The sequence below is a fragment of the Chlorocebus sabaeus genome, chromosome 20 (assembly GCF_047675955.1).
Source record: "Chlorocebus sabaeus isolate Y175 chromosome 20, mChlSab1.0.hap1, whole genome shotgun sequence".
Classification (NCBI taxonomy): domain Eukaryota; kingdom Metazoa; phylum Chordata; class Mammalia; order Primates; family Cercopithecidae; genus Chlorocebus; species Chlorocebus sabaeus.
In genome coordinates, this window is record NC_132923.1 from 47,851,668 (window position 1) to 47,877,632 (window position 25,965).

General features: G+C 40.4%; 1 protein-coding gene across 2 annotated transcripts; it reads left to right on the forward strand.

Annotated features, from left to right (window-relative positions):
• Positions 1 to 261: 261 nt before the first annotated feature.
• LOC103224480 (guanylate-binding protein 3) lies at positions 262 to 19,439 on the forward strand. Of its 2 annotated transcripts, XM_007978045.3 has the most exons (11): positions 262 to 3,763; positions 5,602 to 5,813; positions 10,778 to 10,905; positions 11,491 to 11,600; positions 11,866 to 12,062; positions 12,717 to 12,959; positions 14,114 to 14,394; positions 15,029 to 15,241; positions 16,650 to 16,752; positions 16,983 to 17,176; positions 18,262 to 19,439. In XM_007978045.3, the coding sequence occupies exons 2-11, from the start codon at positions 5,624 to 5,626 to the stop codon at positions 18,391 to 18,393; spliced, it is 1,791 nt and encodes a 596-aa protein (XP_007976236.2). In that variant the 5' UTR covers positions 262 to 3,763; positions 5,602 to 5,623; the 3' UTR covers positions 18,394 to 19,439. The 2 variants fall into 2 exon arrangements, with proteins under 2 accessions (XP_007976236.2, XP_072864724.1); XM_073008623.1 differs by lacking the exons at positions 16,983 to 17,176; positions 18,262 to 19,439 and having other exon boundaries at positions 3,605 to 3,763; positions 15,029 to 15,326.
• Positions 19,440 to 25,965: the final 6,526 nt, after the last annotated feature.

The following is a 25,965-nucleotide window of genomic DNA, read 5'->3' on the forward strand; positions in this document are numbered from 1 at the left end:
TGCCTCAAACTGAATGGGAAATTGTACTCTTCTATTTTTGGTCAAGTTTGTAAGAAACTTGTATAAATTCTTCTTTAGCTGTTTAGTAGAAGTAGCCAGTGAAGTCATTTGGGGCTGTAATTTTCTTGTGGTAGTTTTATGATTAATAATTGATATGGTTTAGCTCTGTGTCCCCAACCAAATCTCACCTTAAATTGTAATAATCTCCATGTGTCAAGGGCAGGACCAGGTGGAGATAATTGAATCACAGGGCGGTTTCTTCCACACTGTTCTCATGATAGTGAGTGAGTTCTCATAAGATCTAATGGTTTCATAAGGGACTTCCCCATTTGCTCTGTTCTCATTCTCTCTCCTGCCTTATGCCATGATTGTAAGTTTCCTGAGGCCTCCCCAGCCATGTGGAACTCTGAGTCAATTAAACCTCTTTTCTTTACAAATTACCCAGTCTCAGGTATTTTACCATAGCAGCACGAAAATGGACGAATATGTAATTCAATCTCTTTACTTGTTACTTTTACTCAGATGAACTATTTCTTCTTGAGATAGCTTCGGTAGTTTGTGTCTTTCTAAGAATTTGCCTATTTTGCATAATTTAATTTGTGGACATACTGTTGTTCATAGTATTACCTTATAATCTTTTTTATTTCTGTAAGGTCAGTAGTGATGCCTCCTGTTTCATTCTCAGTTTCAGTTTTTTAAGTATTCTGTTGTTTTTCTGGATTGTTTCATTTTGTTTTGTTTCATTTTGGCCAGTCTAACTAAACGCTTTGTCAATTTTGTTGATCTTTTCTAAAAACAGCTTTTGGTTTTATCGACTTTCTCTACTTTTTTCTTCTATTCTCTATTTCATTGGTTTCTACTCTGTTAATTTCCAAAACTTTTCATTTTCTTCTTTCTGCTTGCTTCAGATTGAGTTTTTTGGGTTTTTTTTTTAACCAGTGTCTCAAGGTAAAAGACTAGGTTATTGATTTGAGACCTATTATTTTTTAGTAATTGTTCTAGGCATTATGATATACATAACTTACCAAAGGATGCTTGAAATTTATGCTAAATTAATTCCTGTGAGATCCTGAATTATTATACTTATAACTCTATAACTATTGGCTCTTCCCTCTTTTGGTACTATTATTATTACATATATTAAATCTATATATGTTACAAATTCAATAATACACTGTTATGATTATTAAATCACAGTATTTTATGTCTTTTAAGGAAGCAGAAGGAAAAGGTATAAATTTATAGAGTTTTACATTTTTATTTTCTTACTTACAAGTTCTCCTTATTTCTAGAGGTTCAAATTAACATCTGCTATTGTTTCTTTATTCCAATATACCTTTGCTCCCACCTTTTCTCTTTGTGTCACTCTTGTTAAGTATAATACATTTCTATATGCTATAGGCCTTGAAATACACTTATATACATACTCTTTTATACAATAAAGTACTTATTTTTAAAAAATAAGTTATAAAGAGAAAGGAAAACATATACATTTATACTGTCTTTTGTAATTACATAATTCCCTTACTGTTTGTCCCGGTGGATTTGTATCACCATTTGAAAAGGTAACTTGCTTTCTGCTTGAAAATCTTCTTTTAGTATTGCTCATAGAGTAGATCAGCTAGCAATAACCTTTCCTCAAGTATCTATGCTTGAATTTTTCCAGATGTTGTTTCAACCAAAGTCAGTATTTTGGGGAATAGCTTCCAAGCCCTTTGATTTTATGAATGGACTCTTTTCCTGGGCAAAACCTCTGAGCCATGGCCCCTTCTACTGGACAAGGATGGGAGCCTCTAGTCTTCTTTGCTTGTCTCTCCAAGCATGGAAACTCCACCCTACAAGTGAACCACAGTGAAGGGATCAGGAGGTGTTCTCAGGCTGAGAAGCCTGGGTTAAACCTTTTACTCTATGACTGGGGTGGGGGAGGTTGAAAGCCCTTGACATCTGGTCACGCTCACAAGGAATTTAGTTTCTACAACTTGGTGTTGGAGGGAATGAGAAATGCTCATAGACTGCCTCTCCTAATGGGATATTTTATCCCTGATGGGAAGATGAAAGAAGAGGGAACACAGGCTTCTTGGTCATATACACCTGTAGTGGAACGTTTGACAATCTGCATTGAAGGTGGGGAAGAAGCAGGCTGTAGAACAAGTACCATGGACCCTTGCTATTGTTACCATAGTTGTAGGGGTCTTCTTGAACAGATGTTTTGTTGTTTGATATATGTTTTTAGGACAATTTGCAGGATTTTAAATGGTTCAAATGATTATGACAAAAGTAACAATATACTCTGAAAAAAATAAGTTAAAAGACTTTGGCAGGGCATGGTGGCTCATGCCTGTAATCCTAGCACTTTGGGAAGCTGAGGTGGGTGGATCACTTGAGGTCAGGAGTGTAAGACCAGCCTGGCCAACATGGTAAAACCCATTTCTACCAAAAAACATAAAAACCAGCCAGGTATGGTGGCATGTGCCTGTAATCCCAGCTACGTGGGAGGCTGAGGCAGGAGAATCACTGGAACCTGGGAGGTGGAGGCTGCACTGAGCCAAGATTGCAACACTGCACTCCAGCCTCCAGCCTCGGGGACAGAGTGAGACTCCGTCTCAAAAAAAAAAAAAATACTTTAAAGTAGTTTTAATAATGATGAAGCTAAAGTGTTCAGGAAGAATAGGAAGAGTTTGAATAAAATTATTTTATAAAATATGATCAAGAGAGAACAATAAATCTCATTTCATATATACCTAATGCATACTTTTTAATGTGTGTGTAACTAACAAATAAATGCTCACAAGGGTTTTTTGCAATTTCTTGTTTTTACTGTAAAATACAGTTTATATCACCTATTCTGCATGTAAGTAGTCATGAATGAAAGAGACACATAACATATGAAACTCTTAGAAAACAATTTATGAAAAATCAAATTATAGTATACTAAATAAAAAGAGGAAAGTCATCTATAAATTAAATATTTTTACAATTATTCACTCACCAAACAAAGGCAGCATAGTAAGGTGGTTCAAGAAGAGGGTTTGCGATCAAGACTCCCTGGGTTCAGATTAGTTATAGTGCTATGAACTTAGATAACTGATAAAGTCTTTCTGTGCCTTGGTTTCTACAAAATCATAGGGAAATACTTGTTATGAGATTTAACTAGTGTAATTCATGCAAACCAGTCAGCACTGAGCCTGGAACATGAGTACAATGCATGGAGCCCCCTCCTGACTGTGTGCTGGGCACACAGTGCCAGGGATTAGGTGTTCATGAGAGTGTAAAACATTGCCCTTTCCTCACTTATTGCACCTCTAAAAGAATAGGCAGCTCCATTGTGAATTGTCTCTTGTTATAGGAAATTATATCTAAAAATTAATGTGATGCCTCCTCATTCTACAACTCTCAAACAGATCTCTAATCTTGAGATACATTTCATTTTTTTCAATACCTAATGGACATGTTCTTAAAACAATAAATGGTCTCTAAGATCTCTTCCAACAAAAAACCTTGAAACTTCACTTTAAACCCTCCTACTAGCAGAATCCAGAAATTGCATTTATGGTTATTGAGTCAGTGCCTTGAAAGAAGTACTTTCAGTTTCATTAGGCTCTGAAGCCATTACAATTGTTGCTTAACTTCTAACTATTTGATCACTGAGGAAAATCCAGAAAGCTACGTAACACTGGAGGGGTAAAATAAAAGTCCAGCGATCCAGTGAAAGAAAAGAGAAGTGACAGAAACAACTTTACCTGGACTGAAGAGAAAAGCACAGGTAAGAACTCCTATTGCTTCCTCTCCAGCTCTGAAGTACCTCAGCTCAGGTACGTGGAGCCTATAACGTTGTGGCAAGGATGGGAAGGAATTTATAAAAGTCAGTTCGTTTTCTTAAAAATGACCAGGACCAAATTAGGCTGCAGCTGAGCCTGACGTGGGACACAGGTCAGATGAAATCCTGGTGTTATCAGAAGCAGCATAGCTCCAAGTGCCACTACAGCAGACAGGAACTAAACTGAGAGTTTGAAATGCACTAGGATAGTCTTTCTCTTTGTTGACATTGTCTGTGTTGACTAGGGACATAATTACATCTCCATTGTCAGTGATGGAGCTTGCTGAATCCTGCTCCTATGCAGCTAAGAAATGGAAAGAGCTACAAATGGGTTCTTTTCACCAGAAGGAAAGAACAGCAAAGGTAATGCAGAGTAAGCAGCCCACTGACAGGGTTATAGACAAAGGAAAAACTGAAACCCAGCACCAAAGAGGAGGAAGATTCATGAAAACAGCATTTGTTTCAGATTGCTTCTCTAGAAATAATCTAGGCTAAAGAGCTTCCTCTCCTTTCCTTCCTTTTTTTTTTTTTTTTTTTTAAGAGAGAAAGAGAAAGAGAGAGAGAGAGGGCGGTGGCCTAGTTTTCCTATGCAGAATTTCCTCTGGAGAATTTACAGGAGAATTTCCTGTAATACATTACTACTAAAGCCAGTATCTTTGCTTACTTTAACCTCTCCCATGCACTCAGACAACTCAGATCCCACCTTCTGGAAATGCCTTCCCTGAATTCCTTGGCAAAACAATAGCCTCATTCATCACCTTGTCTGACAGCTCCCTTCCTGGCGCTTTCTCTCTCTCTCATCTTTCCAGCCCTTTGTCCTCCTCCTCCCCACTTCTGTTTCTCCTCTTCCCATTTCTCTTTCTCCTACTCTACAAAATGGAAAAACAGAACAAAACAGAAAACCTAAAGCTGCATTGCTGGAAATATATTTTCTTTTAACAACTTCCTATGTAGCTCTCTTTATGTGCCTCCTGGTCTTTCAATCCTTATTTCATGGATTTTTTCTGTTTGTTTTGTTGTTGTTGTTGTTGTGTGTGTGTGTGTGTGTATGTGTGTGTTTCTTAGGAACATTCAGTGTTGGCAGTTTTGCATTTATACCCACACTAGAGGCTACCTTATTGTGACGCTAATGAAGCTTAAGTTTCAGGGCCCCTCTCTTGCATGTGCCCCTCCAAAGCCCTTGGAAAGGTCCCTAGGCATGTGTTTCACATGGTTATGTAGTTCTATAAAATTTGCAAAAGTATGTTACATTGGTTCCACTTCCAGAATGGCACTGTGAGAAGCTGTATGGATCTTCATTGCAGGGAAGTAAGCATAACCAGTTGAAAATGGAGGAAGGAACACATTTAAAAATCTCTTGAAATTGTCTTAAGGGCATACATCAACCAATGAAAAATTTACTCATGGAGTTCTTTATTCACCATAAGAATTCATGAATAAACAAATCAATATTGAATTTCTTACATATAGCCAAGATGTAAAAAAAATTCTCTATGTCTTATTTTATCTTCTATTTATTGTCTAGTGTAAATTTTTTAATAAGAATCCAAGGGAAGGTTTTCCACAATAAGGTCGCAAGAGTGGTTGACTATTGATAAGTTGCTGTCATACCAATATTTAATCTGATGATAATATTTCCATAATTTTTTAAAATGATACAGATTTTCCCTCATCTCTCTCACTGACACACACAAAACTTTTGGCCATCTTGCGGAATTTTGTGACTCTATCCTCTAAATGCAAAAGACTGGAAATTCTAATTCATTCCAACTCCTCCCTTGCAGAGAAGAGAACAACGCCCTGGACATGGCTCCAGAGATCCACATGACAGGCCCAATGTGCCTCATTGAGAACACTAACGGGGAACTGGTGGCGAATCCAGAAGCTCTGAAGATCCTGTCTGCCATTACACAGCCTGTGGTGGTGGTGGCAATTGTGGGCCTCTACCGCACAGGAAAATCCTACCTGATGAACAAGCTGGCTGGGAAGAATATGGGTGAGTGGCATGAGCAAAGCTCTGCAAACTCCCTTCTGTCCCACCACACAGTCAGCATCCATTATGAGGATGTGAGGAGAGGAAGCTGGCGCTGGGAATGATAGGCTAACTTTCCATTCACAGTTGGGCTCCTTATCTTCACTCTTCTAGGGGTTAAGAGTCAGCTCGTGGCTGTTCTGAAGGTAGTGAGTTATCTCAATTGATTGTTCACCATGAGTTATAGTTGAACTCCTTGTTCTACCCTTTCCCCTCACCCTTCTCACTACTGACTGCACTTGACTAGTCTTTTTTTTTTTTTTTTCTTTTTCTTGAGACAAGGTCTTGCTCTGTCTCCCAGGCTGCAGTACAGTGGCAAGATCTCAGCTCACCACAGTCTTGACTTCCTGGGCTCAAGCAATCCTCTCACCTCAGCCTCCTGAGTAGGTAGGACTACAGGTGCATGCCACCACACCCGGCTAATTTTTGTATTTTTTGTAGAGATAGGGTTTCACCATGTTGCCCATGCAAAGAACTTTTTAATCTTCCCCAAGAGAAACTCTGTGCCAATTAAACAAAAGGCCCAAAAACCCCCATCTCCTACCACAATTCTACATTCCATCTCTATTAATTTGACTACTCTAGGAATGTTATATAAGTGGAATTCATTCAATATTTGTCCTTTGGTGACTGGCTTATTCTAATTTACACAATGTCTTCAAGGTTCTGTGTGGTAGCATGTGTCAAAATTCTTCCTTTTTGGCCAGGCACTCACGCCTGTAATCCCAGCACTTTGGGAGGCTGATGCAGGCGGATCACCTGAAGTCGGGAGTTCAAGACCAGCCTAACCAACGTGGAGAAACCCTATCTCTACTAAAAATACAAAATTAGCTGGGCATGGTGGCACATGCCTATAATCCCAGCTACTTGGGAGGCTGGGGCAGGAGAATCGCTTGAATCTGGGAGACAGAGGTTGTGGTGAGCCAAGATTGTGCCTTTGCACTCCAGCCTGGGCACAGAGTGAAATTCTGTCTCAAAAATAAAGAGAGAAAAAATTCTTCGTTTTCAAGGCTAAGTAACTGTATGTGTATACTAATTTATCTGTTCGCCTGTCAGTTGACACTTGGGTTGCTTCCACCTTTTGGCTATTATAAATAATGCTGATAGGATCATGGGTGTCTAAGTATCTGTTCAAGTCCCTGCTTTCACTCCTTTTAGGTATACACCCAGAAGTGGAATTGCTGGCTCATATAGTCATCCCATGTTAAATTTTTTAAGGAATTGCTATATCATTTTCCACAGTGACTGCACCATTTAGCATTCCCAACCGAAATGCACAAGGGTTCTAATTTCTCTTCAAATTCGCCAAAATTTGTTATTTATTGTGGGATCTGGTCAACAGCCTGCAATGCAATGGGGCTCTCTCTTTGTTCCCAGGTGGATCGGCAGGTTGAGAAATAATAGACACACACAAGATAGTGAAAGCTGGGTCCAGGGGTGTTACCGCCTTCTGGTCCTGGGATGCCGCCAATGCACTGGATACGTTAGCATTTATCATTAAGTTTAGTGAGGGCGGAGGTAGGTTAGTCAGGGATTTAGGGCCATTTCATTATGAGGTGAGATGGTCACATGGGGATGTGATTTTTTTCTTTAACATAACATCTGTATGCAGAAGTACAATATACAGAGATAAGAATTTACAATATAGTGCGCACATCAGTAATTTCTAACAGAGCCTTAAAACAAAACACAGTCTTTCCATAACCTACGATTAGCAAGATAATAATCAGCAGTAACAGTTGCAGCAAAAGCTGGTTACAAACAACCCATAGAAACAGGATGTGAAGCTAGACAACTGGTTAGACCAGAAATTCTCAGAAGGGAGTATGCCTTAACCCTAAAGAGGCCCAGAAGAGCCGTGGCAAGATGAGGGCGTTTATAGCCCCATCTTATCCATATGGACAGGCGTCCCTCATGCATCCATTTATAGGCTCTCCACAAGGGTCACATTCTATTCCCAGAGCTATGAACATCTGCTTTTCTGGGATAGGAATCTTGGTGATGTGAAACCTCCCTGACTGCATGTCCATTCATAGGCTCTCTACAGAGGGAAGCACATCACGTGCTGTTGGCTCATTCTGGCAGTCCAACCTGGCATTGTCTTTACACAATCCTGCATGCAATTTTGTATTTACAATGATCAGGAGCATTTCATCTTTTATTCGGTAGCAATAGTTTCAGGGGGTGTCCCTACAGTTATTTTAATTTTTTTTTTTTTTTTTTTTTTTTTTTTTTTTTTTTTTTTTTGAGACACAGTCTCACTCTGTCACCCAGGCTGGAGTACAGTGGCAAGATCCCAGCTCACAGCAACCTCCACCTCCTGGGTTCAAGCGATTCTCCTGCCTCAGTCTCCCAAGTAGCAGAGATTACAGGCACCTGCTGCCATGCATGGTTCAGTTTTGTATTTTTAGTAGAAATGGGGTTTCTCCATGTTTGCCAGGCCAGTCTCAAACTCCTGACCTCAGGTAATCCACCTGCCTCGGTCTCCCAAAGTGCTGGGATTTCAGGCTTGAGCCACTGCGCCTGGCCCTTTTCAATTTTTTTGATAGTCACCATACTAATGGATGTGAAGTAGTATCTCACTATAGTTTTAATTTGCATTTCCCTAACAACTAGTAATGTTGAGCATCTTTTCAGGTGCTTATTGGCCGTTCTTTAGAGAAATGTCAATTCAAGTTCTTTGTTTAATCTTTGTTTAATCTGTTTGTGTTGCATTGTAGGAATTCTTTATATTTGCTAGATATCAATTCCTTATCAGATACATGTTTAGCAAATGTTTTCTTCCATTCCATGTGTTGCCTTTTTTATTCTGTTGATAGTGTCATTTGATACACAGGAGTTTTTAATTTTGATGAAGTCAAAGTTATCTGTTTTTTCCTTTTACTGTCTGTTTTTTCCCGTTTGTTTTCTCCCATGAGTTTTATAGTTTTAGCTCTAATGGTTAGTTCTTTGATCCATTTTGAGTTACTTTTTGGATTGTGTAAGCTAACAGTCCAACTTTTTTTTTTTGTTTTTTTTTTTTGGCATGTGAGCATGTGAATATCCAGTTTTCCCAATGTCATTTGTTGTAGAGATTCCTCTTTCTGCATTGAATGATCTTAGCACCCATGTTGAAAATTATTTTACTATAGATGTGAGAGTTCATTTCTAGGTTCTCTACTTTACTCCATTGGTTGATAATAGTGTTTAAGCCAATACCAAACTGTGCTGATTATCCTGGTTTTATAGTAAGTTTCAGAACTCAGAAACTGAGCCTCTGACTTTCTTCTTTCTTTTTGAGATTATTTTGACAATTTGGAGAACTCTTGAAATTTCATATGAAAATTAGTGTGGATATTTTTTATATTTTTGTTTATTAAAAAAGTCATTGGAATTTTGATAGGGATTGCATTGAATCTGTATGTCACTTTTATAGGATGTCTTTCTAATTATTTATCTCTTTCTTAATTTCTTTTAAGAATGTTTGGCCAAGTGCAGTGGTTCACACCTGTAATCCCAGCACTTTGGGAGGCTGAGACCAGCAGATCACTTGAGCTCAAGAATTTGAGACCAACCTGGACAACACGATGAAACCCCATCTCTACAAAATATACAAAAATTAGACAGGCCTGGTGGCACATGCCTTTAGTCTCAGCTACTCGGGAGGCTGAGGTGGCAAGATTGCTTGAGCCTTGGAGGTCAAGGCTACAGTGAACAGTGATCACAGTCCAGCCTGGATGACACAGTGATACTCTGTATCAAAAAAAAAAAAAAAAAAAGTTTTGTAATTTTCATTATATAAGTCATTGTCCTCTATGGTTAAGTATTTTGGGTTTGTTTGTTTGTTTGTTTTGTGACAGAGTCTCACTCTGTCGCCAGGCTGGAGTGCAGTGGAGCAATCTCAGCTCACTGCAACCTCCGCCTCCTGGGTTCAGGCAATTCTCATGCCTCAGGCACCCGAGTAGGTGGGATTACAGGCGCCCACCACCACACCCAGCTAACTTTTTTTTTGTATTTTTAGTAGAGATAGGGTTTCACCACGTTGGCCAGATGGTTTCGATCTCCTGACCTTGTGATCCACCCACCTCGGCCTCCCAAAGTGCTGGGATTACAAGCGTGAGCCACTGTGCCCGGTCAATTTTATTCTTAAGTAGTTGGCCCTTTTGGTGGTATGTTTAATGGGATTGCTTTCAGAATTTCCTTTTTGGATTGTTCATTGCTACTGTATAGAAATGCAGCTGATTTCTACATGTTAATTTTGTATGCTGCAACTTTGCTGAATTCTTTTTATTAGTTCTAACAGTTCTGTGTAATATTTAACGTTTTCTACAGAGATCATATCATCAATGAATACAGATTATTTTACATCTTCCTTTCCAATTTAGATGCTTTCTGTTTCCTTTTCTCACCTAATTATGCTGGATAGGACCTTTAGTACTTTGTGGAAAAGAAGTGGCAAAAGTGGGCATCCTTTCCTTGTTCCCATATTAGAGGAAAATTTTCAGTCTTCACCATTGAGTATGAAGTGGGCTATGAATTTTTCATATATGTCCTTATATTTTTATATTGTTGAGGTAATTTTTATCTATTTCCCTGCCCTTCTTCCTTTTTTTTTTTTAAAAGACAGAGTCTTGCTCTGTTGCCCACACTGGAGTGCAGTGGTGCTATCTCGGCTCACTGCAACCTCCACCTCCTGGGTTCAAGTGATTCTCCTGCCTCAGTTTTTTCCTATTTCTAACTTGTTGATTGTTTTTATCATGAAAGATCCTGAATCCATTTATATACTGGATATTCAAATTTTTCTATTTTTCTGATTATAAGTAAGGTAAGTACGGATTGTGGTTTTGGTTCTCTCTCTTAACATTAATTATGATGCTACATTTGCCTCAGTTTCCAGAAGTACCTGCTATTAAACCTCCAGCCCTTCTTATTCTATCTCTTCTTTACAGGCTTCTCTCTGGGCTCCACAGTGGAATCTCACACCAAAGGAATCTGGATGTGGTGTGTGCCTCACCCCAAGAAGCCAGAACATACCCTAGTCCTGCTTGACACTGAGGGCCTGGGAGATGTAAGGAAGGTAAGGGTCAAAGATTCAATTTTGGAATAAGCCTCTCATCTCTGAATATTTTAAGCACCATTTAGTTTTCTCTTAAAGAAGTATTTGCATTTAACTATAATTTGTCTTTTCATTTCCGTGTACATGTCATAAGGCCAAACTTAGCAACCAGAAGTGAGAAAAATGTTCATAAGACAGAATCCTAGAAGAGCATGTTGGTCAACACACAGTATTCTACTAACTGTAGGTTGTAAGCTATGTGAGTTAACACAGATGCATGAAGAGAGCACAAATAAATCCAATGTCTTGAGTCTTATCCTGCAGAGAACTTATAATTCAGTAGCCTGAGCAAACTTAAATTATACTTCAGGCCTTAGAATGCCCACCAACCTTGAATGTTTATTTTGCAATTATCTGCCAATGATCATAAGAGGACCTAGTGAGAATCAGCTGAGTAACAATTATTTTGTTTGGATTTGAGTTCTTTTCCTGGGTCATTAGTTTTAAAAGAAAACTCTAACTTATGATATACTTATACTACTGTTACTCTGGAGAGAGCTGTGACGATGAAACTTGCTCCTGACTCCAGTGTGTCTTGACTTCCAGGGTGACAACCAGAATGACTCCTGGATCTTCACCCTGGCCATCCTCCTGAGCAGCACCTTCGTGTACAATAGCATGGGAACCATCAACCAGCAGGCCATGGACCAACTGCAGTATCCTTTGTGACCCAGAACAGCACCAAGGTCAGAGGGGACACCTGTATTCATAAACCAGCTGCCTGACTATGAATCCTCATGAATCAAGCTTAAGAGGAGAAAACAAAAAATAATGCAAGTACGAGGAGCGATCCCATGTATCCACTTTAGAAATGACATTTAGGTTAGGAGCAAAGGAAAATGGAAGGTTTGGGAATGTGTTGAACTAATATGGGATGAGGTCCCTGTTCATTTTGTCACATTTCCTTAGTTAGCTACTCAGCTATGTGACAGAGCTGACACATCGAATCCGATCAAAATCCTCACCTGATGAGAATGAGAATGAGGATTCAGCTGACTTTGTGAGCTTCTTCCCAGACTTTGTGTGGACACTGAGAGATTTCTCCCTGGACTTAGAAGCAGATGGACAACCCATCACAGCAGATGAGTACCTGGAGTATTCCCTGAAGCTAACACAAGGTAACAGGGACGTACCATTGATAAATGAGGATGACAAAACACTGGAAATTATCATTTTTTAGTTTACTATTGATAGTTTTCTCACATTTATAGTTTTCTATATGTCTAGCTTGCTATTCTTAAGAATTAATGCTTGCTATTAGCAATCAAAAAGGTTTTTTGAAAAAGGAAAAAAGGAATGAATGCTTGCTGAATATCTAAATTGATAGATTAGATTTTAAATTATATTCTCCTGTATTCTAAAATAAGTTTCTTTTTCTTTCATGTTCCCCTATTGTATAGTTTAGGTAAATTTTATCTCCTTATGTAGGGTTTGTGATTCTGTATTTACCCATAAAATATGAAGGACAATGGATATTTATTTAAAGAACATAGATTAAACATGAACAGTGTACTAGTCCAAATGTTGGCAAACTGCAGCCTAAGACAAATGATGGCCAATTCTGCCTGCCAGCTGTCCTTCTAAATGAGGTTTTTTGGGAAGAATGCTCTGCCCATTCATTTACATATTGTCTAAAGCTGTTGTCATGCTCCAATAACAGAGTTGAGTACTTGGAAAAGAGACCACCTAGCCTGCAGAGCCTAAAATACTTACTATTTGACCCTTTACAGAAACACTTATATTAGGCAAATTTCTTTATTATGTTTTTCTAGGTACCAGTGAAAAAGATAAAACTTTTAATCTGCCCCGACTCTGTATCCGGAAGTTCTTCCCAAAGAAGAAATGCTTTGTCTTTGATCGCCCCGTTCACTGCAAGAAGCTTGCCCAGCTCGAGAAACTACATGATGAAGAGCTGGACCCCGAATTTGTGCAACAAGTAGCAGACTTTTGTTCCTACATCTTTAGCAATTCCAAAACTAAAACTCTTTCAGGAGGCATCAAGGTCAACGGGCCTCGTAAGTTCCCTTCCTAGTACTTCTGCTCATTGTTAAAACTAAAGGATGGCCAGGCATGATGGCTCACACCTGTAATCTCAGCACTATGGGAGGTCGAGGAGGGCAGATCACTTGAGGCCAGGAGTTTGAGACCAACCTAGCCCACGTGGCAAAACCATGTTTCTACTAAACATACAAAAGAAATTAGACAGGCATGGTGGCACATGCCTGTAATCCCAGCTACTTGGGAGGCTGAGGCAGGAGAATTGCTTGAACCTGGGAGGCAGAGGTTGCAGTGAGATGAGATCACGCCACTGCACTCCAGCATGGGTGACAGAGGAAAAAAAATATATGAAAGGAGCATGGAATAACTCCACCTAGTTTTAGCATTGAAAAATCCCAATCTACTGCTACATTTGTGTTAAACTCTAGATGACACCAACATTTCTAATAGATTTTGTTGGTCAACTTTCTTGGTGGGAAAGGATAGGAAAAGCAAAGGAAAAAAGTTTTATTACTTAAAATTGCCAGAGTAAACTGGGCCTGTACTGTACAGTAGCCATTAGACAAGTGGGACTATCTAAATGTAAATGTAAATCAATTAATATAAGGAAAAATTAAATGTCAATTCACATGGCTATATTTCAGGGGCTTACATTTACATGTTCTTAGTGGCTAGCTTACTGAACAGCACATACAGAACACTTCCATCATTACAAAAAGTTTACTTTGACAATGCTGTGCTAAAATAAACCAAATGGAGGACTCCTTTTGACTAGGAGAGTATCATTTGTTCCATAAGTATTGATCAAATGCTATTCTGAATAGGCTGAGGATATAGTCATAAATGAAATAGCTATGGGTTCCTTTTCTGATGGTGCTTGGGGCTGAAATGGATGCAAACATTCAACTAACACAGGCCTATGTCATTTAGAACAAGGATTCTCAAATGTCAATATGCATACATATCATCTGTGGATCTTACCCAAAGAGAAAATTCTAATTCAGTAGATCTGGGACAGAGGCTGACAATAGGCATTTCCAGCAAGCTTCCAGTTGATTCTGAGGATCTTGATGCTGTGAGGAAAATAGGTGGAAATTGACATGTTCAGAATTACACAGAATACGGAATTTTCTTTAGTAGAAAAACATTATCGTTTGTTCTCTATATGTAGGTCTAGAAAGCCTGGTGCTGACCTATATTGATGCTATCAGCAGTGGGGATCTGCCCTGCATGGAGAACGCAATCCTGGCCTTGGCCCAGATAGAGAACTCAGTTGCAGTGCAAAAAGCCATTGCTCACTACGACCAGCAGATGGGCCAGAAGGTGCAGCTGCCCACGGAAACCCTACAGGAGCTGCTGGACATGCACAGAGTCAGTGAGAGGGAGGCCACTGAAGTATTTATGAAGAACTCTTTCAAGGATGTGGACCATCTGTTTCAAAAGAAATTAGTGGTAATTTTTCTATCACGTTTACATGAATTTGGGTTTTGGAAGGTAAAGTACTACTAAGAAACGAAATTGGTATTTATTTTGAGAGAAATAATTATTCTAGATTTTAAAATGGTGACAACTAGCTCTTGGTAATCATAATAATCAGAAAAAAAAAACAATTTTATTACTTCAGGCTCAAAGTTTAAAAACATTGCTTATCAATAAAGGGTCTTCCCTTTATTAAATTCATGTAACTGACAATCAGAGCTTCTAATCAAATTACATGCCCACTCTTCTCAGACTGATTTGATATTCTAGCCAAATGCAAAGAAAATTTTCTTCTTAGTTATCTTGAGCAGGGTTCTGTTCAACCACATTTATTCCATATGAAATCATTCGTCCAATATGCAAAAGCAGAGTTTTCCTCTAACAGTTGACATAAAGCTATCAATCTCAGCCCTGAATCTCACCTCCAAAAAGAAAGCGACTTCAGTAGAAAGTGGGGTCAGGAGGAAGAGTGTGCTCCTGCTGAGGAGTCTGTCAGTTTCTCCAGAGTCATTGACTTTTTATTTTCAGAAGTCTTTCCCAAAATTCTGAGGTCAAGCTCACATCCTTTTCCCTGTTATTCTTTTTACTTTGTGCTTTTACATTAAAGGTCCAGCTAGTAAAAAAGCAGGATGACTTTTGTAAACAGAATCAGGAAGCATCATCAGATCGTTGCTCAGCTTTACTTCGGGACATTTTCAGCCCTCTAGAAGAGGAAGTGAAGATGGGAATTTATTCGAAACCAGGCGGCTATTGTCTCTTTATTCAGAAGCTACAAGACCTGAAGAAAAAGTACCATGAGGAACCGAGGAAGGGGATACAGGTAACCAAGATTCATCTGTCAATTATGGAAATCTGCTGACCTGCCTCCTACAAACACCAAGGTGACCACGTCTCGTTGCACACAGGTGTGCTTTTTTGTCTGTATAACATTCATGCTTTCATTCAATAACATATGCAGGGAGACTGTTATACCAGATATGTCCCAGGTGCTCATCAAAGGAAGTGCAGTCAGCGGGTGCGGTGGCTCAAGCCTGTAATCCTAACACTTTGGAGGGCAGAGGCAGGCAGATTGCTTGAGCTCAGGAGTTTAAGACCAGCCTGAGCAACATGGCGAAACCTGTCTCTCGTAAGAATATAAAAATTAGCTAGGCACTGTGGCACATGCCTGTAGTCCCAGCTACTCAGAAGGTTGAGGCAGGAGAATTGCTTGGGCCCAGGAGGTTCAGTGAACCAAGACTGCACCATAGTACTCTATCCTGGGCAACAGAGCCAGACTCTGTCTTTCAAAAATTAGTTAATTAGGCTGGGCACAGTGACTCATGCCTGCAATCCCAGCACTTTGAGAGGCCGAGGCAGGTAGATTATGAGGTCAAGAGATCAAGACCATCCTGCCCAACCTGGTGAAACCCCATCTCTACTAAAAATGCAAAAATTTGCTGAGCGTGGTGGCGGGTGCTTGTAATTCCAGCTACTCAGGAGGCTGAGGCAGGAGAATCACTTGAACCCAGGAGGCGGAGGTTGCAGTCAGCTGAGATCGTGCCACTGCACTCCAGCCTGGCAACAGAGCAAGATTCTGTCTCAAAAAAAAAAAAAAAAAAAAAAGTAGTTAATTAATTAATTAGAGAGTGCAGTCAATTAACTATTGAGTTATAAATTCAATTATCAGATTAACAAAGTTGTTGTCATGATCATTACAGCTGAATTTTTTTCTGTTCCAAGAGACAGAAACCCAATGATGGTTGCTTAAAAAAAATTGGTAATTCATTGTTTTAGGTTTCAAACTGGACTTAAAGGACATCTGGATCCAAGATTTCAAATAATGTCATGATCTATCTCTCTGCCTGATGTCCTCCCTGCATCCCCACAATTCTCTCCCTCTCTTCCTCCCTCTATCTGAATCACTCTGACTTGCTCTCTCAAGGAGGGCTTCATTCTCCAGTCAGCTCAGCCCATATGGAACCACAGCATTAAATTTAGAGCCCTCAATTTGAAAAGAACAAGGAATCTTATTTCTCAGTATCTATATCATCCTCCTAAATAAGATTCTGCTAAGTAAGGTCATCTGATTGGCCAGCTTGGAGCAGGTACCTGGCCCTGTGATAGGGAACCTTGACTACCAGGCACACCAAGAGGAAGAATTCTCAGAAGAAAAGATGGTGGACAGACGAACAGGAACACCTGCTTACAGCCATTTCCTACTTCTCACTCTGTGTTCTCTGGGTCCTAAGGCTGAAGAGATTCTGCAGACATACTTGAAATCCAAGGAGTCTGTGATTGATGCAATTCTACAGACAGACCAGATTCTCACAAAAAAGGAAAAGGAGATTGAAGGTGAGAAGCAAGTCAAAGGATCAGATTATCCTAAAGCTTTTCATATTTTAAATAATTTGACTGGATAAACCTAACTTCCATAAACTAAAGCAAGACGTGTCTTACTTATTGAGGTCATCTCTGAGTAGGTCATATGCAGTCAGCAGCAACAATGGCAAGTAAGTTTATAACAAAGAATGAGGTAATAAGATAACCCCACACAAACTTTTTTTCTTCCTTTTCCTCCACAGTGGAACATGTGAAAGCTGAATCTGCACAGGCTTCAGCAAAAATGGTGGAGGAAATGCAAATAAAGTATCAGCAGATGATGGAAGAGAAAGAGAAGAGTTATCAGGAACATGTGAAACAATTGACTGAGAAGATAGAGAGAGAGAGGGCCCAGTTGCTGGAAGAGCAAGAGAGGACCCTCACTAGTAAACTTCAGGTATCCAAATGCATCACTTTGTTGTTTGTTTTTCTGTTTTCTGTCTGTTCTTCCTGATCACAAACTTAGTATGGCAGAGAGAACATAAAGCCCAGGGGAAGGATTCTGCTTGCTCACTTGTACCTTCTTGTTTCTGTCTATCTGACTTGAGGTGGCCACTGCCTACATGTGGTCACTAAAACTTTATTTGCAGCATGTCACATTCAGTCCTTTTTTAGTATATCCTTCCACTTATGGCTGTCATATACTAGGCATCATAAAAATGCCTTATCTATATCTCTTGCTTAATACCCTATGAAGTGAGAACTTTATTCCAATTACTTAGGAGAGGAAACAGAGGTTCAGAAAATATTAAATGACTTTTATAGTGTCACACAGCTAGTAAATATCTGACCCATCTTCATCACTTCATGGAATCCACAGTAATATTTTTTCTATCCCATCTAGTATGACTTTGGCTCTAAGAGAACTTTTAGGAGCCGAAGGACTCCCTAACCATCATACCTGTAGGGCAGTCTACCACTCCTGTCTGTTTTCTGTGCCCTATTCATAGCTTGTGTTGAGTTGGGAGCTATGTGCAGAAATTATATATGTTAAGTCTGGCACTTGGATTTCCTTGCCTATCTTCTGCTACCCCTGCCAACAGGGAGTAGAAACTTAGACCAAATTTATTGATCTAAGATTCATATACCTCATCAGATTTTGAGAGTACCTTATTTCTGTATTATGTGTATATATAATAATATGTATGTAGGTAGGTGTTTTTAAAAGTCTATAATGCATAGGGAAGACTTGAAGTCAAATATATTAAGATTGACCACAAAGGTTTTGTAATAGGGGGAAAAAAGCAAGAACTTCATCAGTAGAGCAGAAGGCAGAAGCTGAAACTCTTTTGGCTATAGAAAACCCAGGAGAAATAATCACACAGCCCAAATGCCCAACAAAAACTATAATTAAAATCAAGGGTAGAGAAAATTTCAAGAAAAAAATTAAGTACGAAATAAATCAATGCATGTGGAAACTAGATAGCTTATAGAGATTTACTTAATGCTACACTTATTTAGTCTCCATTTGTCCCTTTTTAGGAACAGGCCCGACTACTGAAGGAGAGATGCCAAGGTGAAAGTACCCAACTTCAAAATGAGATACAAAAGCTACAGAAGACCCTGAAAAAAAAAAAAACCAAGAGATATATGTCCCATAAGCTAAAGATCTAAACAACAGAGCTTTTCTGTCACCCTGACCCAAGGCATAACTGAAATAATTTTAGAATTTGGGACAAGTGCCACTATATTTGATAATAATTAGATCTTGCATCATAACACTAAAAGTTTACAAGAACATGCAGTTCAATTATCGAAACCATGTTTTTTCCTTAAAAAGATTGTAAATTGTGCAACAAAGATCGCATTTACCTCCATACCAACAGAGGAGGGGTCATGAGTTGCTGCCATTCAGAAGTTTATTCTTCCAGATGACCAGTGGATACTGAGGAAAGTCTTAGGTAAAAATCTTGGTACATATTTGGGCACTGATTTGGCCAAGTGTAAAATGGGTCCCAATATCAGAAACAACCATCCGAGCTTACTAGGGAAGACAGTGTACAGTTCTCCATTATATCAAGGCTACAAGGTCTATGAGCAATAATGTGATTTCTGGACATTGCCCAGGGATAATTCTCACTGACAGATCTCAAGCTAAAGCAAACCACCTTACACAAAAATCTAGAATCTTATATTTTCCATAGGAAGGTAGAAGAAATCATTAGCATTGAGTAGGAATTGAATCATAAACAAATGGGCTAATGAAGAAATCTTTTCTTTCCTCTTCAATTCATCTAGATTATAACCTTAATGTGACACTTTAGACCTTTAGACAGTTGACACTGAATTAAATAATCACATGATAATAATTATTCACTGTGTAATTTTAGTAATGTATAACTTGCAATGATGCACTTTGATGATACAGAATATGTCAGAAAATTGAACTAACTTAATTATTTGATTGTTTTAATCCTAAAGCATAGGCTAGTCTTTTCCTAATTCTTAAAGGTCATACTTGAAATCCTGCCAATTTTCCCCAAAGGGAATATGGAATTTTTTTGACTTTTTTTTGAACAATAAAATAATTATCTTGTTATTATTTAGTATATGTAGACTTCATCCCCATTGTCAAAAGTCCTAGGTAAGTGGTTGACATTTCTTACAGCAATTACAGATTATTTTTGAACTAGAAATAAACTAACCTAGAAATAAAATAAGTTTCACTAGTTTTTTTATTTCCTTTTTTTTTTTTTTTTTTTTTTTTTTTAGTTTTTCACCAAAAAATAAGGTTTGAGTCTTTATAGCAGTGGTTGAGTAACTTTTCTGTAAAATACCAGATGGTGATTATTTATGGTTTTGCAGGTCAACTGTCTCAACTACTAAACTCTGCATATAGTACAAATGCAGCCACAAACAATACATAAGTAAATGGGTGGGGCTATATACCAATAACACTTAATTTTCAAAAACAGGTGGCACACACAAGCTATAGTTTGCAGACTTTTGCTTTATAGAAACATTGGTCAAAGTTTCATTATATACCTGCCTTATTTTACATACATTTATAAGAATCATAAGGATTAGATTGTATATGTTAGAATCTTGAAATAATTATGTAGTGTTTCAAAATACTACATGATGAATCCCGAGAGGACCCACAGACCCTCTGAAGGAAGTGGACTGCTCCTGCAGGACCCAGGAAACACTCCAAATATTCTGACTGCCCCAACTGCAGAAGTGGGAAAAGGAGACTCTCCTCTCTGGAACACACACCCCCACTGGAGAAGCTGAAGGTCTGTGTGCAGGAGAAGTTTCCGACTTTAGCTGAAGCTGAGTCAAGTTAGAGAGCCAAGCAAAATACAGGGGTAGAAGAAGCAGCTGGAAGACCCTGGGAGCTTGCTGGGTCCCCAGCAGCCCATTCCTGCCTGGCACCACGGGGATCTATCAGGAGGTCAGCCAGAGGAGCCTCTTGCCAGAACTCAGGGAAGTCACAAATCCAGCGTGCAAACTTCACAGGAGGGTGAAGAATGAAAGTCCTTTTCTTTCTCAGCTGGGAGGTGGAAAGCCTCAGGAAAATTTTCAAGCCCTCTTGCCCTCTGCCTGGAAACAGACTCAGGGCTGTTGGTGGGTGTGGGGGAAGTGGGAGTGAGGCCAGCCTTCCAGTTTGCATCAGAGCTGGGTGAGGCCTGTGACTGCCAGCTTCCTCCACTCCCCTGACAACCTGCATGACTCAGCAGAGGCAGCCATAATCCTCCTAGGTACACAACTCCAGTGACCTGGGAATCTCACTCCCACCCCCCACAGCAGCCACAGCAAGACCCACCCAAGGAGAGTCTGAGCTCAGACACTCCTAGCCCCGCCCCAACCTGATGGTCCTTCTCCATCCACCCTGGTAGCAGAAGACAAAGGGCATTTAATCTTGGGAGTTCTAGGACCCTGCCCACCACCACTCCCTCTCCCACTGATGCTTTCTGGAAAGTGCCACCTCCTCGCAGGAGACCAACAAGCACAAAAATAGAGCATTAAATCACCAAAGCCAAAGATCCTCATGGAGTCCATTTCACCCTCTACCACCTCCACCAGAACAGGCACTGGTATTGTAGCAGGATAAGCCACAGACAAAACTCCTCAGACACTGAGTTAAAGAAGGAAGGGGTTTATTCAGCTGGGGGCATTGGCAAGACTCCTGTCTTAAGTGTTGAGCTCCTGGAGTGAGCAATTCCTGTCCCTTTTAAGGGCTCACAACTCTAAGGGGGTGTGTGTGAGAGGGTCATGATCGCTTGAGCAAGCAGCAGATACATGACTGGGGGCTGCATGCACCAGTAATTAGATTGGAACAAAACAAGATAGGGATTTTCACAGTGCATTTCTATACAATGTCTATAATCTATTGATAACATAACCTATTAGGTCAGGGGCTGATCTTTAACTACCAGGCCCAGGGTGCGGCACCGGGCCATCTGCCTGTGGATTTCATTTCTGCCTTTTAGTTTTTACCTCTTCTTTCTTTGGAGGCAGAAATTGGGCATAAGACAATATGAGGGGTGGTCTCCTCCCTTATTCCCCCCTTTTGAGACTCTCACTTATTTTATTAGTGGGAGTTGTCACTTTCATTTTCACTACACATGTCTTCTTGCAAGACAGATTGATAGTGATTCATATAGTATACTTGTGCTGAAGCATTTTGGTGAACTAAGGTAGTGATGAAGCTTTTTATCATTTGAAGAAGTGCAGATATCAAACAAGGGAGCAGTAGGTAGGTTCCTATTATTATTATAACTCCTATTATAAGAGTTTTAAATCCTCCTAGTGCTGGGAACCACTTTCTAAACATGTCCCCAGGATCAAATCCATGCCACACTTGCATGGGCACATGTGCCAGTTTTGTCATATCTCTAACTATGTCTTCAACTACTTGCCCTTGATCATCTATTTGTAGACAGCAATTAGTAAGGTCAAATTTCCCACAGACCCTTCCTTCAGCTGCTAGCAAGTAGTTGAGAGCCAATCCATTTTGATAGGTAGCATTTCTCATCTGAGTTTCTTGCAGGGCCAGAATAGTCAAGGCTTTGCCAGTTTTATTAGTGATTACTTCTAAGATAGCTTGTAACCATATGATTTGGTTGATCATATAAATGGGGATCCAGTATCCCCATGAGCTGTCTTGTGCCCAAGTAGCAGGGTCATAATATTGTATGATTCTCTCAGGGGGCTATTCACCATCTTTCCAATTTCCTATAGCTATGCTTCTCTTTTCACGGGAAGCATAGACAGGGAAGCCCAGGAGTTCACCTGTTTTTATGGGCAGTAGGAAGAAAGATGGTTTAATAGTGCCAATAACACAACTACCTGCCCACTAGTCAAGTAATTTGGCATAAGCTCTATGCCCACATATCCAGTATAATCCAGTGGGTGCTGTCCAGTCCCGGTGGGACTCCAGGTGGGTCCACACGGTTTGCAACTTTGGAAATTTGCTAAATGGATTCCTCTCTTTGATTTGAACTCCACCAAGTGACTGTTTTTGTGGTACCATTATACTGTTTCTGTCCCGGACAACTAAGTCGTCCTACGGGGTGAGTGAATTCTTTTCCTTCTCTAGCTATGCAATTTTGTCCGATAATTGAGGCTTTTGGGACCCAGAAATTATCAGGGTGATTCTTTTGAGCTGGAATTCATCAGGAACTGGGTCTGCAGGTACTAATTCTCGAGCTTCCCATGGCCATTGATCTCCCATTACAGTTCCTCCACATATATAACATGAAGTGATATTGAGAGACTGGGCTACATGCTTGGCTAATTGCAAAAACACATTTCTTGTTTTTCCTGGAATTTCTGGTACTGGTACATTTAGTTCATCATAGAAAGTTTGAAACACTGGTTCAGGAGAGAATTTGTAAACTTCTCCTCAAACCAAGATATTTACTCGAGGATATAGTCTGGCCCCATCGATTCCTAAGGTCACACGCTCCCCTTTATTCCAGCAAGGATCAAGGGGATTGTTTATTACTAGCTCTAAGGGGTTACATTGTCCCTTAGGACAGGAAGGGCCATTTTTTCCTTTCTGAAGTTGAACTGGATCCTTTTCATTTTTTATCCAAGTGGCCCAAATGACACAAGACCAGTATCCACATTCATTTCCACACAGTCCTAATTCATGACAAATGTACCTATTTTCGGTCATAGAGCCTTTCTCCCAACTAAAAGAGCCACATCCCTTTCCTAACTTATTGCTATTAATAATGGCATGGGCATCAAATTTCAAGATTATCGTTCAAGATTATCGCACCACTTTTTCTTCTGTTCTGGCTAATACTTTACTTGTATCATTTATGAGTCCCCACCAGTCTTCAGTCCTTAATCTTACTTCAAAAACTGTGGACATGGGAGGCTCAGAGGGGTCATAACATACATACCTTGTACTGAGTGTCATTATATAAACATATTCCTTTTAAAGTTCCTAGGCATTCATAGTAACTATAGAACAGAAAGATTGTTTTAACTAGTTGTCCTACCTCGGTAACCTCATGTATACACTGAGAGCAGTCTTCCACGTGGGGAAAATCGGTGGAAGTTTTCACTATACAAGTCCAAATTATAAGGAAAATGAGTCCCACGATGATTCTCCTCATGTTTCAGCCGTGCATAGACCAGTCAGCTTCTGGGTGTGACTGGAGCAGGGTTTGCCGTCCTCCTCAGAGTCACTTTGCAGGGGTTGTCCGGGCTCAGTTTTGCCTCCCAGGTTTCATCGGCTGCAGGTTTCACACAGCTGTGGTGGATCCAGGTTGGGATTCCTTCTACCTTTACAGCTGTGGGGGTGGTCAGGATGATGGTCTAAGGTTCTTTCTACCGTGGCTGCAAAGGGGCTACGTTCCAGTCCTTGATCCACACGCGATCACCTGGAGAGAAAGGGTGAACTGGGGAGAATAAGCTGATGGGACACCTTTCATTTACCCAAGTTGAGGTTGTTTGTGCAATTTTTCCTAAAGCCTGTAGCTGTCGCTGTAATTCAATTTCACCTAACTCTCAGGGAGTGCCTGGAAGTCCCTGTAGTATAGGAGGAGGCCTATGATACAGTATTTCATAAGGGGAGTATCCTGTTTTCTTAGAAGGAGTGTATCTAATTTTAAACAATGCTATAAGAAGGGCCTTTATCCACTTTAATCCTATTTCCTGACATATTTTCCCTGAACTATTTTTGACAGTACGATTCATTCGCTCCACCTTTCCTGAACTTTGAGGTCGGTAGGCGGCATGTAGCTTCCAAGTGATTCCTAATGCTTTTGCTGTCTTCTGTACCTCAGTCACAAATGCCGGCCTGTTATCTGAGCTGATTCGTAAGGGCAGTCCAAACCTAGGAATAAGATCTCGGAGAAGCACACGGGTTACCTCATGGCCTCTTCAGTTCATGTTGGATAAGCCTCCACCCACCCAGAGTAAGTACACACAAGAACCAGCAAATACTTGTTACCTCCACATTTTGGCATTTCTGTGAAATCCACCTGAAGATCCTCAAAAGGAGCCGCTCCATAAGCTTGTATGCCAGGTGGAACACAGGGGCCTTGCCTCGCATTGTACTGTCGGCAAGTAACGCACTGTTGTGCTACTGCTTTGGCAAGGGCTGGCAAGTGTGAGATGTAGAAGTACCGACCTAACAATTTTTCAAGTGACTCTTGACCTAGGTGAGTGGTTTCATGCATGGCCAATACTATTGTGGCTCCTAGAAACTATGGCACAGCTATCCTCCCATCTGGTAGTCTGATCCATCCTCCTTTTATTACTTGCCCCCCTTCTGCTTCGAAGAAGTCTTTTTCTTCCTTAGAATAGGTAGGTACCAGATCAGGTGTTTGAGGGAGTAAGGGGGCTACTACTGATGCCCAGTAAGGGGTAGATGCTGCTTTTCGAGCTTCTGAATCAGCTCGAGAGTCTCCTAAGTCCACTGAGATGGAGGCTTGCTGGTGTCCCCTGCAGTGCATGACTGCCACCCCTGAGGTTTCCACACTGCCTCTAATAATCGTAGAATTTCTTGTTGATGTTTTATGTCCTTTCCCCCAGAGTTTAACAGACCCTTTTCCTTATATAATGCTCCATGTACTTGGAGGGTTAGAAAGGCATATCGAGAGTCAGTGTAGATGTTTACTGTCTTACCTTCACTGAGTTCTAGAGCCCGAGTTAAAGCAATGAGCTCAGCCTTCTGGGCTGAAATGTCCTGTGGCAATGGTTTGGCTTCAATGGCAGTATCCAAAGTCACCACCTCATGTCCTGCCCATCTTTCTCCTTGTGGCTTAACGAAGCTGCTCCCGTCCACATATAACTCCCAGTCTACTGATGTTCATGACTGGTCCTGAAGGTCAGGTCTGCTAGAATGAATTGAGTCCAACACCTCAACACAGTTATGCTCGACTGGGCTCTCTGATACTGGGAGCAGGGTGGTGGGGTTTAGGGTGTTACACACTTCAACAGTTACATGGGAATTTTCACATAGCAAGCTTTGGTACTTGGTTAATCTAGCATTTGTTAGCCAATGATGTTCTTTGGTATTCATCAAAGTTACCACACCATGGGGGGCCTTTATATTCAAGTTTTGACCAAGGGTTAGTTTATCTGCTTCTTGTGCTAACAGGGCTATTGCTGCCAGGGCCCTTAGACATGGTGGCCAGCCTTTGGAAACCCCATCTAGTTGTTTTGAGAGAGAGGCCACTGGCCTTGGCCAGGGCCCCACAGTCTGGGTTAAAACTCCAACTGCCATTTTTTATCTTTCTGACACATAGAGTGAAAAGGGCTTTGTCAAATTGGGTAGTCCTAGGGCTGGGGCCAACAAAACTTTTTCCTTTAACTTACAAAAGTCTTGCTGTTGTAGAGACCCCCATTCAAAAGGCTCCCGGTCACCCCACTTTGTAACCCCATACAAAGGTTTGGCTAGTACTGCAAAGTTTGGAATCCATAATCTACAAAACCCCACAGCTCCTAGGAATTCCCTTACTTGCCTTCTGGTTGTAGGTTCTGGTAGGCTGCAGATGACCTGCTTTCTTTCTGACCCCAGGCTGCACTTCCCTTTCTGAATAGTGAATCCCAGGTACTGTACCTGCTGTCTGCAGATCTGAGCTTTCTTCTTGGACATCTTATACCCACAGTCCTCCAGGTGCAGAAGCAGGGCATCAGTCCCTTTTACGCACCCAACTGCCATGGAGTGCCCCAGCAGAAGGTCATCCACGTACAGGAGCAAGACACAGCCTACGTCTTTAG